General features: G+C 36.4%; 1 protein-coding gene across 14 annotated transcripts in view; it reads right to left on the reverse strand.

Moving 5' to 3' along the window:
* The window catches only part of cux1a (cut-like homeobox 1a), a 145,588-nt gene that overhangs the window by 74,355 nt on the left and 58,033 nt on the right, over positions 1-13,200 (reverse strand). For all 14 annotated transcript variants that reach the window (XM_048180814.1, XM_048180809.1, XM_048180810.1 and 11 more), the window contains one exon: positions 2,655-2,702. In XM_048180814.1, coding sequence (XP_048036771.1) covers positions 2,655-2,702 — 48 coding nt within the window. The remainder of the gene's footprint in view (positions 1-2,654; positions 2,703-13,200) is intronic.

A 13,200-nucleotide genomic window follows, 5' to 3' on the forward strand; every position in this document is an offset into this window, starting at 1 on the left:
AGAGAGAATTTTGTTGGAAAGATATCACTGTGGCCCACCAGTTCTATAGATCAGAACCACTGATCTATTTATAATCTTTTTGAATTTTATTTAGTAAAGTATAAAAATGACTTGATGCAAGAATAGAGCCATAGTCATTCTACATAATATTGTTACTGATTTCCAGAGCGTCCTTTCAAAAGAAAATCTCATTTATGCCTTAAGGTTAACCAAAAAAAAAAATTCTCTGAGACATCCGAGATGTGAAACTCAGGAGTCCATCATTCTGGCTCGGCCCTGAACAAATAGACTTACCTGGCACCACGGAGCGAAAACATCATTAGGATTTCGCTGTCATCCGACAGACGGAAATAAAAGAGCGGGATAGCAAACAGCGAAAACATATCAAAACTGTCTGATCTGATTAGATGCTGACAAAATATGGAGGCTTTGTACAACACAAGCAGACCTCAAGTAACAAGAACAAGAAAAACAAACCGTCACGTAATAAGCACTGTTGTGAAATCAGGTGGGATTTTTAGCCCGTTGAGACTATAATCAGAGCAGAGAGGGCCATCTTCCACCAGGCCTGTGACGAGTTAAGCAAACAGCTCTTTTCCCGCCCTTTCCTTACAAGGAAGGTTGTGAGATTAATTGGTTTGAGCGTGATAAGAGCCATATTCGAGTGTAGTTTAACAGTAGTGCTCTCTGACCGCTAGCTGAGCAGCTTAGTCACATTGCATTGATTATTCAACTGAGACCATTTCTAGGAATAATAATCTACACGATCAGGAATTTCACACAAAGGGAAGGTTTCCCCACATAGATTTTGCAAGGGGTTCAAGTTGTTCATGCGGATTCACCTTCTTCTTGGCTGTTTGGTTTGAAAGTGACTTCTGTGTAAGCTGCGTTTCATACATCACTATGCTATTGACAGTAGACAGATCTTTTTTGCCCTTGAAATTTCACTAATGTGACCGCACCTTAATACGATGTTTTTTGGACACATAATATGCTAATATCAAAGAATTTGAATGCAAATATATTAACAATTACAATTAAATTTACTAAATAAAACAAAACAACTAAAATAAATAACGTCAAATAATATCATTTCAATAACAAAATTCTTGGGTCTATGAATATATCAGGGGTGTCCAAACCTGCTCCTGGAGGGCCACTGTCCTGCAGAGTTTAGCTCCAACCATATTAAACACATCTGAAACCAGCTAATCCAGGGGTGCATCCGAAAACATAGGCAGCTGACTTGTTGCCTCGCTGCCTTATCAGGCAATGACTCTGCAGGCAGCGACTGCACAAGAAGTTATCTCACAAAGGTACCTCTTTTTTTCTTCTTTTCTTTTTTAACTTCTGAGGCAGCTTAAGGGTTTAATGATCTACAGCAAAATTGAGAGAGCTTTGGTAATAACTAAGCACATATTTAATTACAACAATGGTAATTTCTTGCTAGAAATGACATGAGAAGTGTAAAACGTTGGTCAAAAGCTTACATTGGCTGCATCCGAAAACTTAGGAAGCTGACTTGTTGCCTCGCTGCCCTATCAGGCAATGACTGTGTAGGCAGCATTTGCGCACAAAGGTACCTCACGAAACTGATTTCGGACAGACTTCTAAAGGCAGCATGACAGTTTAATGATCTACAGCAAAATAGGACGAGCTTTAGTGATAACTAAGCGGATATTTAATTACTACAATAGTAATCTCTAAGTGGAAAATGTTGGTCAAACACGTACATTTACACACAAAATGACCACCAACCGCAACTTTCAGACAGCATCTTTATTTTTTAGCTCAACTGTCACAGAATGGAAAGCACAGGATTGTGGGATATCAAAGGCAGTGAAGGATACATTTATGCTGCCTTTACAATCAAAAATCGATCAGATGAAGGAATCTCAGGAAACAGGAAGTGACGCTAACATTGGATTCGGACGTGCCTTGATGCCTTCCTACCTTGGAATGTATCCTCTGACGGCAGCATTTTTAAGTTTTCGGATGCAGCCACTAGAAACTTTCAGGCTAGTGTGTTGGAGCTAAAATCTGCAGGACGTCTATGCTCTATATAAAGTTTTTTTTTTTTTTATATTCCAGTATTGCACCATATAATATGCTGGTGTGGTGTGAACCAGTTACATGTGTGTCTTCAGCATGTTTTGGGAATTAATTATTGAAAAGTACCAAAAACTTGAAGCCTGAGGCAAGTTATTGATTTTATAATACAGGTTCAGATCCACACATTGGATTTTGGGTTCTTTAAGAGCCCCAACCAAAATATTCTAAAAACATTAGTATTTTCTGCACCACTACCGTCACCAAATGGAACTGCAAAAATCATGACTGTTTTCAAACTTGTTTCCCTGATCACTCGCCCCACCTGCAATTGGCTGGTCAAACAAATAGTTCCGCCCCAAAACTCACACCATTGGTTGAACCAATGCCGCTGTTGTTGGGCAGATTGGAGGAATGTTTTCATAGTGCCTCAGAGCCACAGTATTTACACTTTTCAAGTGAAACAACACAAATGGTTTACTTAAAGCTGTTTTGGGGATAAAAGTAAGCATTTATACATCAAAAAAAAAAAAAAAAAAAAAATACACACATGACCTTTAAGAGTTTATGATAATAAATACAAGTAAAACGTTTAGGCAACTCACCTCTGCTTGGAAGCCTTTCAGCAAAGGAGCTATCTGTTTACGCAAATCCTGCAATAGAAAAAAAAAAAACAGACATTAGAACTATTAGAACTTTAATCATTCTATATAAGATTCTGAAATGAACAGACACAACATTGTCTATCAAATTCACCATGTGTGGAACTCAGGATATTGAGAGCAGACAATGCCAGGAATCCTATCGCAGATGGAGGAAAAAAATGGGGGGGAATACACAAAATGTATTCAAATAGATATCTTAATTTATCACATGTCCCAGGGCTGGGTTTGTTCTCTTCAAAAGAGGAAAAAACACACACAGCAAGTGCACGCACATGTGTACGAACACACACAAATGCTCTCTCACATAAAAGAGTATCACCTTGTGCTGTTCCTGACTACGGGCAAAGGACAGAGTGTGTTTTAAGGAGTGTATATGTATGCATTAGTCCTGATATGCCCTCATTTTTCCCTTGCATGAGTTCTCCATGACTCAGTCCTCTCCGCTGCAAAAAAAACTGCTCATGCAAAAACAGCGAGAACAAAAAGCAAAGTGCAGCTCCACATGCATGTATATATGCGCTACAGCCGCGCAGTTGATGCGAAAAAATGACAATTAGTTCTAAAGAAAGATTTACAACTGTAGTCTATTACTATATCATCTTGTCATAAAGTTACAGATGAATGAGTTGCTTTTCGGCTCATGTTTCTGAGTGATATGAAATTTTCATTAAAAAAAAAAAAAAAAAAAAAGAATCATAAAGAGAAATAAAAAAAATATCTGCTCCTGGAAAACAAACCATGTCTTTGTTTCGAGTTTGGATGGCAGCGCACCTCCCTCCTCTTGCGGGCCCTTACAGTCGAGTAATTTTGATGCCGTGGTATTAAAGTATATCAGATTAAGATGAACATCAATGCCTCTTTCATTTGAACATAGGGTGGGTGTTTCAACATGAAATGACATTACACACGGCTGTGAATAAATCTCCAGGCCGGACAAAAAGCCCTCACATTAAAAGTCAGTATAGGAATGCCTACCACGCACAAACACATTACTGAGCGCTGGGGCCGAATAAAACGGCGCCCTGAGTGCAGTAATCGCCAGGACGCAGGCCATTACGCCACTGCGGCATAAAGATATACACATCATTACCGAAGCTGCTCGCGTTTCATTAGCAGTGTAGGAGTTACCATTGCAGATATATTTAATATAATGGGCAAGATAGAATTGGATTTTACAGGAAAAGTAGCAAAAAAATCCTCCTCTTCAACCCGTCCACTCCAACTTTTTTTTATGGTTTTGTCTGTGGTCTAAGAATCGGGTAACGATCAATGTACCAGGCCAAGAAGATTAATATATTATATATATATATATATATATATATATATATATATATATATATATATATATATATATATATATATATATATATATATATATATTAATATTTTACTAATCTGAGATAAAATACTTTCAAATAATTTTAAAAACACTAATCTAAATTCATCTGCTTAAATGCAATTAAAAATTATTTTATTATATATATATGTAAGCAATATATATAAACAAAATAAAAATGATATGTATTAATTAGACCACTAATTTTAAAAACAAAAAAGGTAGCTACTTAAAATAATAAGCTCAAATATAAGATAAAACATATAAGATAGCTTAACAACAAATTTAACAACTGTTTGGTAATTATACTTCAAGGTATGTTATTTAATAGTTTTGACGGCTTTACTTTTATTCTAAAATAATAAATGTAGAAAATTCTATCTAAAAACTATGTGGCCAAAAATAAATATCATTTGGTAAATATTATGCAAATAGGCATTTTTACAAAGTTTGCATACATACCATTTACTGTAAATTTATGTTTTATGCCAAAATGATACCAATAAGTATTGGCATTGTATCAGCCAGCCTACTCTTAAAGGGACAGTTCACCCAAAAATGAAAATTCTGTCATTTACTCACCTTCAGGTTGTTCCAAACCTGTATATATTTATTTGGTTACAAACATTCTTCCGAATATCTTCCTTTGTGTACAGCAGAACAAAGAAATTTAGGTTTGGAACAACATGAGGGGGAGTAAATGATGAGAGAAGTTTCATTTTTGCTATCCCTTTAAGATATCATCACTACTGAAATTTTGGCTTCAATACCACTGATTTAGAATCGATAGTAAATCATTACCTGTCAATGAAAAAAACATTTTGACTGCTAGTGTTAAGCAGTGTATACACACAACATGTCCGCCAGGTCGATCGAGATGAGCAGGTAACACAATGACAAAGCAAGATTCCTGCAACTAGCTGACGTCTGCACGTCTCACTCATGTTTGGAGAGAAAGAGTGCTGGCAGAGAGCAGACAGAAGTGGTGGAGGGTAGCTTTGACCCCACTGCACTCTTCATCTTCCCAGAGCGAGCAGCTGGGCCTCCGTTCCCGCTCTCCCGCCCGCACTGGCTACTGTACAGATGACATTTATGTAAGTGCCGCACCAGAGGGGCCCACGTGACCAGGAGGAAACATCTCTCAACATCTGGTTTCAACATAATACTCGGGGCCTGGCCAAAAGAGAGTTCCCCTGCCCGCCTTGAGCGGTATTCTCATACTCCATCTTTCTCTGCAGATGCAATCTGCCCGCGTTTGTTCGCAAAGACAGCAGTGCATAAAAATACATTTATATTGTTAGCGAATGGATAAAAAGCTCGCAATAAAAGTAAATCTCCAGGAACCAAGCCAAGTTCGAGCATGTGCAAGTCGTTGGTAAATCCAGAGGGGTCTGAAGACGGAAACACAATCTGTCGGACTACTGCAGCACGGAAAGTGACGGTGAGGTCAAAACATGACGTGACAGAAGCTTAACAGCTGAACGAACAAAACCAATGCAGGCAAACTGCACCTCATGGATGACTGAAAAGGGAAATTAATTACAGTAATTGTCAAGCTATGAATCAAATATTATCAGATTATCTTGCATGCATGCATTTCTGATTTGGAATAATTAATGATTTGAGTAAATATTGATACATGATATATCCTGCTATAATTAAATTGGATTAGATTATATGACATATACTGTGATCAGTTTCAGAAATTAAATTAAGGTGCAATATTTAAAGTATTTAAATATTTAATATTTTAAAATTGATTAAAATATTTTAATAACATATTTAATTAATATTTTAAATATTTTAATCATAAGCCACTTCCAATTAGTGTTATATTTGACACTCGACTCAATTTCAGATATCTGGCAACTAAAGGTTAACAAAATATATGAAACTATTTAAATAAAAAATAAAATGGAAATTAACAAAGTTCAATCATTTTTTAAAGGGGTCCTTGATTATGGTTTAACTTTAGTGTGCAATGTTGCTGTTTGAGCATAATCAACATCTGCAAAGTTACGATGCTCAAAGTTCAATGCAAAGGAAGATATTTTCTTCTACAAAAATCACTTTTTAAGGACTACAACAAACGGGTTAATGACATCACGAACCTCATAAACCCCGCCCCTGAGAACACGCAACAAAGGGGGTGAGGCCATGTTGGGCTGTTTTAGAGAAGAGGAAGAGTTGTTGTAGTAGAGTGTTGTTGCCATGCCGTCATTTTACACCGGACTGCTTCACAAACGAGGGTGAATTCAATGCTGGATTTGCACAAAAGATTAACATGACGGGACATGCTAGTCGATGAGTTGAATCAACTCCACAGCAACTACATATATTTATCCACTAACCGTTCAAAACGTTCAGTTGCATTCTAAAAGTTGTAACTTCTTCCTGAGTCTCTCCATCAGTGTTGACTCTGGTTTGATCAATGTAAGGCTGAACGCCATTACTGATGATCGTCATTTTGGCTGCGTGAGATTCTCCAGCTTTGTTGTTGAGCAACCAAAGCATGAGCTGTTAAAGCTCCGCCCTCTTCTGGAAAGGGGGCCGGGAGCAGCAGTTCATTTGCATTTAAAGGGACACACAAAAAAGGCGTGTTTTTGCTCACACCCAAATAGGGGCAAATTTGACAAGCTATAATAAATGATCTGTGGGATATTTTGAGGTGAAACTTCACAGACACTGGGGACACCAGAGACTTATATTACATATTGTAAAAATGGGCATAGTAGGTCCCCTTTAATTTTAAACATTCAAATAAAAAAAAAAAAACTATACATTTTAAAAATAAACAAACACATTTTTGCCTGGTTCATTTCTGACCCTGATGAGTATTATATATTAGCTCTCTACTCAGTATTGATAGTAATATACTCAAAAGAATATTGCAGCTTTTTTTCAAGAATTACTCATTTCAATTAATAGTAAAATTCCTTCAAATTGAATTGAATAATCCTTATGTAAAAAATATTATTATTAGTATTCAATTAAAATATGTAAGGATTATTCAATTCACTTTGATGGAAATTTACTATTAATTGAAATATGTAAATCTTGAAAAAAGGCCTAATTTTTTTTAACTGTATCAATACCTGTCATGAAAAAATATAAAAAAATACATAATTATCAGTCGACCTCTGGAAAGCTACCCACAAAAACTGAGAAACAGATCTTTCTCTCTGAGCAAGAGAGTTTAGGGCTTTTCACCCTCCAAATCAATAATCACATCCTCTGGGGGGCTCATGCGTGCCACGCAGTCAATCAACCAGCAAAAACACATTCTTCCAGTGTCCCCACATCCAGATCCACCTAAAGTCCCTAAAAGCCGTCCCCTCCTCTTGCACGATGCATCTTTAAACCCGCCAGTTTGGCAGATTACACAGCTGCATGGGCCAGCCTGGTGAATTATTTACCATCAACGTGAGCCTCTCCCTCCTCCCACTCACTCCATTATATAGAGCATCACATGCCAACTGGTCCTGGCACGCTGGCATCTGGGGTGGCACTGCCTTAGTGGAGCCAGGCCAGGCCTGTTTTAAGCTTCTGGTGTCTGCCGTAATACCATCTAAGCTTAGTAGGTACAGTGATCAACAGATCGGTTTAATCGTATCTGATTGACCGAGAGAATATACACAAGGAGGATTTAACAAAATGATGGACACCCATGATTTTCCTAAATCCTCCTCATGTATATTCTCTTTATACAGACACAGGTCAAAATCTATTTTGGCACAAATTCGACGAAAATATTATTAAGACACATAAGCTGAGTTACATCTAGGTCCACAAAGAAACTGCATTCTTCTACATTTACCATAGTGATTCCTGTGGAAAGTCCAGTTGAATTTGAATATGGTAGAATGGGTTAAATAAAACTGATAATACGCTATTTTGAGTGCTGAAAACATGATTATTCAAAATACTTAATAAATGAACATGCTTTGTGAGGTCATAATGGTAAGCGCTCACAATTTCTACTGAACTTTGTGTGGCAGATTGTTAAATCCAGCACTTTCAGTAAGATTAAAGCTGTAGCATGAGATTATATACAACAGTAATGAAATAATGAAATAATGTTCAGCTCAGTGAATCTAGTTTTATGTTTTGGATTCTCCTGGAAAATGGCTACCGGCCTGTTCTGTGAATCATAAATCTCACTAAATCCAGCACTGGAAATGGTGGAAACAGGAAAGCACATGGTATCGCCTGTCCACTGGATGTCTTCTCTTGTCTTTTGCTGCCTTCTGGATGAAGAATCTCCATTCAACAAAGTCCAGGAGCATCACCCTGCTCGTTATTCAAAAGTACACGGACACACACACGCTCATGCATAGAGAGCAGAGAGCAGCCATGATGGATGAGAGGAGAGTTACACTGATAAGAGAAAGGCCGTTGTGCCTCCATTATAGAGGAAAACACACACACACACACACTTCCAAACATTCTACAGGAAACAGAACTGTGGCATTTCACTGAAGGTGGCTGATACCAAAGTGCATTGTCAGCTTCTGTGCAAGAATCTGTAAAATCAGATATTTTCCAGTTTCTTCATGTAAAAACGAAAAAAGAAAGGTACCCATCAGTGGTTCAGTGCTGAACCCGTGCTCGGTTTTCGCAACAGGATGGAAACATAAGAAAACAATAGGATGAATATGAAAAGTACCACTCGACTTTTCTCAGTGCAAAACTTTCCACAACAACACTAGGCTGCTCTTGGTGGTTGCCAGGGTGTTGCTATGTAGTTACTAGGGCTTTCAGGGTGGTTGCCAGGGTGTTGCTAGGGTGTCCTCAGTGGTATTTATGGCTTGGGTTGTTCTTCTAATGCAAGTCTATAGGATTTGTTTGCCCGTTTTTTGCCCACCACCTGTCTATCCACTTTACATCATAGAAGTAAGTAATTTTCTGTGAATGTTTGAGACTACCAATTCATTAGCCGCTATAGGTAAATAACAAGAATTACAAAGTGCAGTAAATGGTACAACTATCCATGCTACCAACCAGTGTGTTTATGATTATGATAATACATTTAAAAAAAAAAGAGAGAGAAAAAATCCACTATCTATCTATTGTCAATAGAGTAGCAATGTATGTCAACATGGTGAATCCGCATGACCAACTTGAACCTGTGGTGAAGAAATCTTTCGTTTTCTTGCGAAATGTCGTGGATTCCTATTGAAACGACAATTTAACCCGCGAAAATTCATGCAAACATAGGCAAATCTGACTGTACCTTAAAGGATTAGTTCAACCAAAAATGAAAATTCTGTCATTAATTACTCACCCTCATGTCGTTCCACACCCCTAAGACCTTCGTTTATCTTCGGAACACAAATTAAGATATTTAATTAAATCCGAGAGGTTTTTAATCCCCCAGCGTTCTGATGTAGAACCTGGAAGCACTGAACGTAAATAGTGTAGGAGAAGGACAGGGAAAAGAAGAAATTGTTGAATAAAGTTGTTATTTTTGTTTTGTTTTTGCGCACAAAAAGTAAGGCTAAACCACTGTAGTCACGTTGACTATTTTAACTATGTTTTTACTACTTTTTTGGACCTTGAATGATGGTAATTATATTTCAGTCTATGGGGGATAAAACCTCTCGGATTTCATCAAAATATCTTAATTTGTGTTCTGAAGACGAACGAAGGTCTTACGGGTTTGGAACGAAATGAGGGCGAGTAATTAATGACAGAATTTTCATTTTTGGGTGAATTACCATATAAATTTGATCACTATGTTCTTATGTTTAATATTTAGGGTTATGGATTTGAACAAACCTTTAAATATGAGCAATGGTAATACTTATTCTTACTTTAACAAGACTATATAATGTATGCAAATTTTGTGTGCGTCAGTGCTTACCTATTGCACCCAAGCTTGTGTGTGTGTGTATGTGTGTGTGTGTGTGTGTGTGTGTGTGTGTGTGTGTGTGTGTGTGTGTGTTTGCGTCTGTGTGCGCAGCTGTGCACGCATGTCTGCGCGTGGGCGTGCCAGTGTCCCTATTCCGTGCTCCCACACCCTTAAGGTCACAGTCAATTAAAGCAGATGTAGAACAGACCCCCATTGCATTCAGACCAATTTCAGCTCCACCTTAAACCTTCCACGCTCTCTTAACCACACATAAACATGAGAGGGAACTGTGAGCAGCATAACCATATAAATAAGAGTTGTTACAGTAGGATAAAATGAGAAAGAGAGAAAATCAAGAATGGATAGGGGTTGGGGGGCCCCCGTTGGCCCCCACGAGATGAATGCCCCCAGACGCTGGTCTGGTAATGAGGTCATGGAACTGTCAGACAAACCCCCAAACAAAGACGCTGTGATCTAGGACCGGCCGGCCTCTCAGACACACACTCTCTTGATGGATGCTATCAATCACAAGCCCCCCCCCCCCACCCCCTTTTAATAATCCACACCACAAACATCACAAATACTTGAAAAAAATCCCCAAATGCTAAAATAAGTTTTAATATAATATAATATAATATAATATAATATAATATAATATAATATAATATAATATAATATAATATAATTTTTTTTTTTTATATTTCCATTTTTTATTTTCATTTTATGTGCTTTTGTAATTTTTCTCACTTTTACTTTTTCATTATTATTTCTATTATTTTAAATATTTTTGTTTTTATAATTTTACAAATTCTTTCAGTTAGCAGCCAAGGCAAAATTTCCAATTTTTGTTCAAGTTTATGTTTTTCATCTAATATCTAATATTTAATATTTTTATTTCAATCTTGTTTAAATTAACCATTTTAAGCTTTAGTTAACAATAACAGCACTGAATATATATTATACAATATTAAAGAAAATGTGTATAAAAGTGTATAAAAATAAACTTTCATATTTTTATTAAATTGTGTTAAAATGCAATAAATCATTTTACAATATAAATAATATATAAATAAAAAGGACCCTTTTCATCTCAAACATCACAGAATATTTTTACAAAGTGTCCCAGAAAGCCTGCTTTATTCGAAACATGGCAGCACAGGCCATTGTACAGGAGGAAAGAGTTAATGCAAAGAAAGCTGGGAAAAAAAGAACTTTTCTTTTGCAATTAGTTCTGATGAGCAGGTTTGTTAGGCAGCAGCTATTGAAGGTCTATTTATAGAGATTGCTTCAGGAGAAAAACCTGAGATGCGGCCATGCAGATCAGAGGGAGAGGGGGATGAAAGAAGGGAAATGAAAGAGGAAAAGGGGGGATGGTGGAAAAAAAGGGAGAAAGACATGGCCTTCTGCCTCAGAGGAATGCAGGGCAGCCTCTATCTGGTGATGAAACCGTCTCACAGTGAATGAGTGGACATCTTGCCTGCCCCCTTGTCCACATGATGCTGTTTGTTTGTGTTTTTTTTTTTTTTTTTTTTCATATTTGTTTCATCTTTACATCACCTTGTTTGTATCAAAAGGGTAGGTCATGCGGTCATTAATTGAGTGACTCTACACTTATTACTCTTTCATTTGTGCTGCATTTGAAATCGTTCACTCATTCACTATTCCCTATATAGTGATTGACAAATAATGAGTGTCAATTTGCCCCTAAAGCATTAATGAAGACATCAATAACATGTATTCTCTATACTTAGAATGCATTACCGGTAATGCATTACTATGGAGAACACATATTCACTATTAACTACAACTTTTGGCTCAATAAACTAATTTACTAATTAATAAACTAATAAACTCAAACTAATAACCTAATTTATTGCTTATTAATAGTTAGTAAGGTAGTTGTTGAAGTGTTTAAGTTTAGGTATGGTGTCGGATTAAAGGGATAGTTCACCCAAAAATGGAAATTCTGTCATCATTTACTCACCCTCAAGTTGTTCCAAACCTGTATACATTTCTTTGTTGTGCTGTACACATAGGAAGATATTTGGGAAAAAAAAAAATACTATGGTAGTCAATGGGGGGTGAGATCTGCTTGGTTACAAACATTCTTCCAAATATTTTACTTTGTGTACAGCAGAACAAAGAAATGTACACATGTTTGGAACAACTTGAGGGTGAGTAAATGATGACATAGATTTTCATTGTTTGGTGATCTATCCCTTTAAGGGATGTAGAATATGGTCATGAGGCATTAATATGTGCTTTATAACGAACAGCCAATATGCAAGCTAATAAGCAACTAGTTAAAAGTGAGAATTGTTTCCCAAACTAAAGTGTTACCACATTACCTACAGGTGATATATAAATCATCTAACAAATTACCATTTTCTCTGTGTACGGTGACAGTCCATGTAAACATACCATTGAGAGAAAGTTTTATAAAATAATAATAAAATATTTTTAAACAATGAAAAAAAAAAATGATATAAAAACAAATATTAAAAAAATGACTAAAAATACAATATTTAATATTATATATATATATATATATATATATATATATATATATATATATATATATATATATATATATATATACACACACACACACACACACACACAAATATTAATGACATATAAAGTAATTTAATGTAAAAACTACTTAAAAATGGTTAACTATGATAAAAAAAAAAATAAATAAATAAATAAAAAATGTAAGTACCATTACAAAATAATGATTGCAGATCAGCTGCACAATATAACAAAATGCATTATGGGTAGAGTGAACTATATAGTAAATTATGCTGTTTACTTTTCGGATAACACTACAAAATGGCCAACACTTCAAAAAGTTCACTACATAGGGCACAAGGAGTGATTTTGGACACTAAGTCAGCAGGTCTGTGGGCCAAACGTTAAAGACGAAACATGTGGGAATGAGTTGTCAAAAAAAAAAAAAAAAAAAAAGTGCCTACCAGATATGCGTCTCAGGCTTTTTTTTCCATTCAGGGTGCATAATTGTCAGCATTCCTCTTAAAAGCATATTCCATGGAAACAGCCCCCCTCCGCTTGCCTGAACCTTGTGAAAACTTTAAATAGTGTTTTATGTTGCACGATTATTTCTGCCTTGTAATTCTGTCAGAGGGTGGAGGGGGTCTCAGGCTCTGAAAATTACCTCAAATAAAACATGTGGTGGGAGGAGGCTGATGCAAATGTCTCTCGGAAAACACAAAGACATTTCGGAGGACATATAAAAGAGAAACGGACATTAACAGAGGACGAATGGGCAGGGTACAGCA

Source organism: Megalobrama amblycephala, linkage group LG2, assembly GCF_018812025.1.
Source record: "Megalobrama amblycephala isolate DHTTF-2021 linkage group LG2, ASM1881202v1, whole genome shotgun sequence".
Classification (NCBI taxonomy): domain Eukaryota; kingdom Metazoa; phylum Chordata; class Actinopteri; order Cypriniformes; family Xenocyprididae; genus Megalobrama; species Megalobrama amblycephala.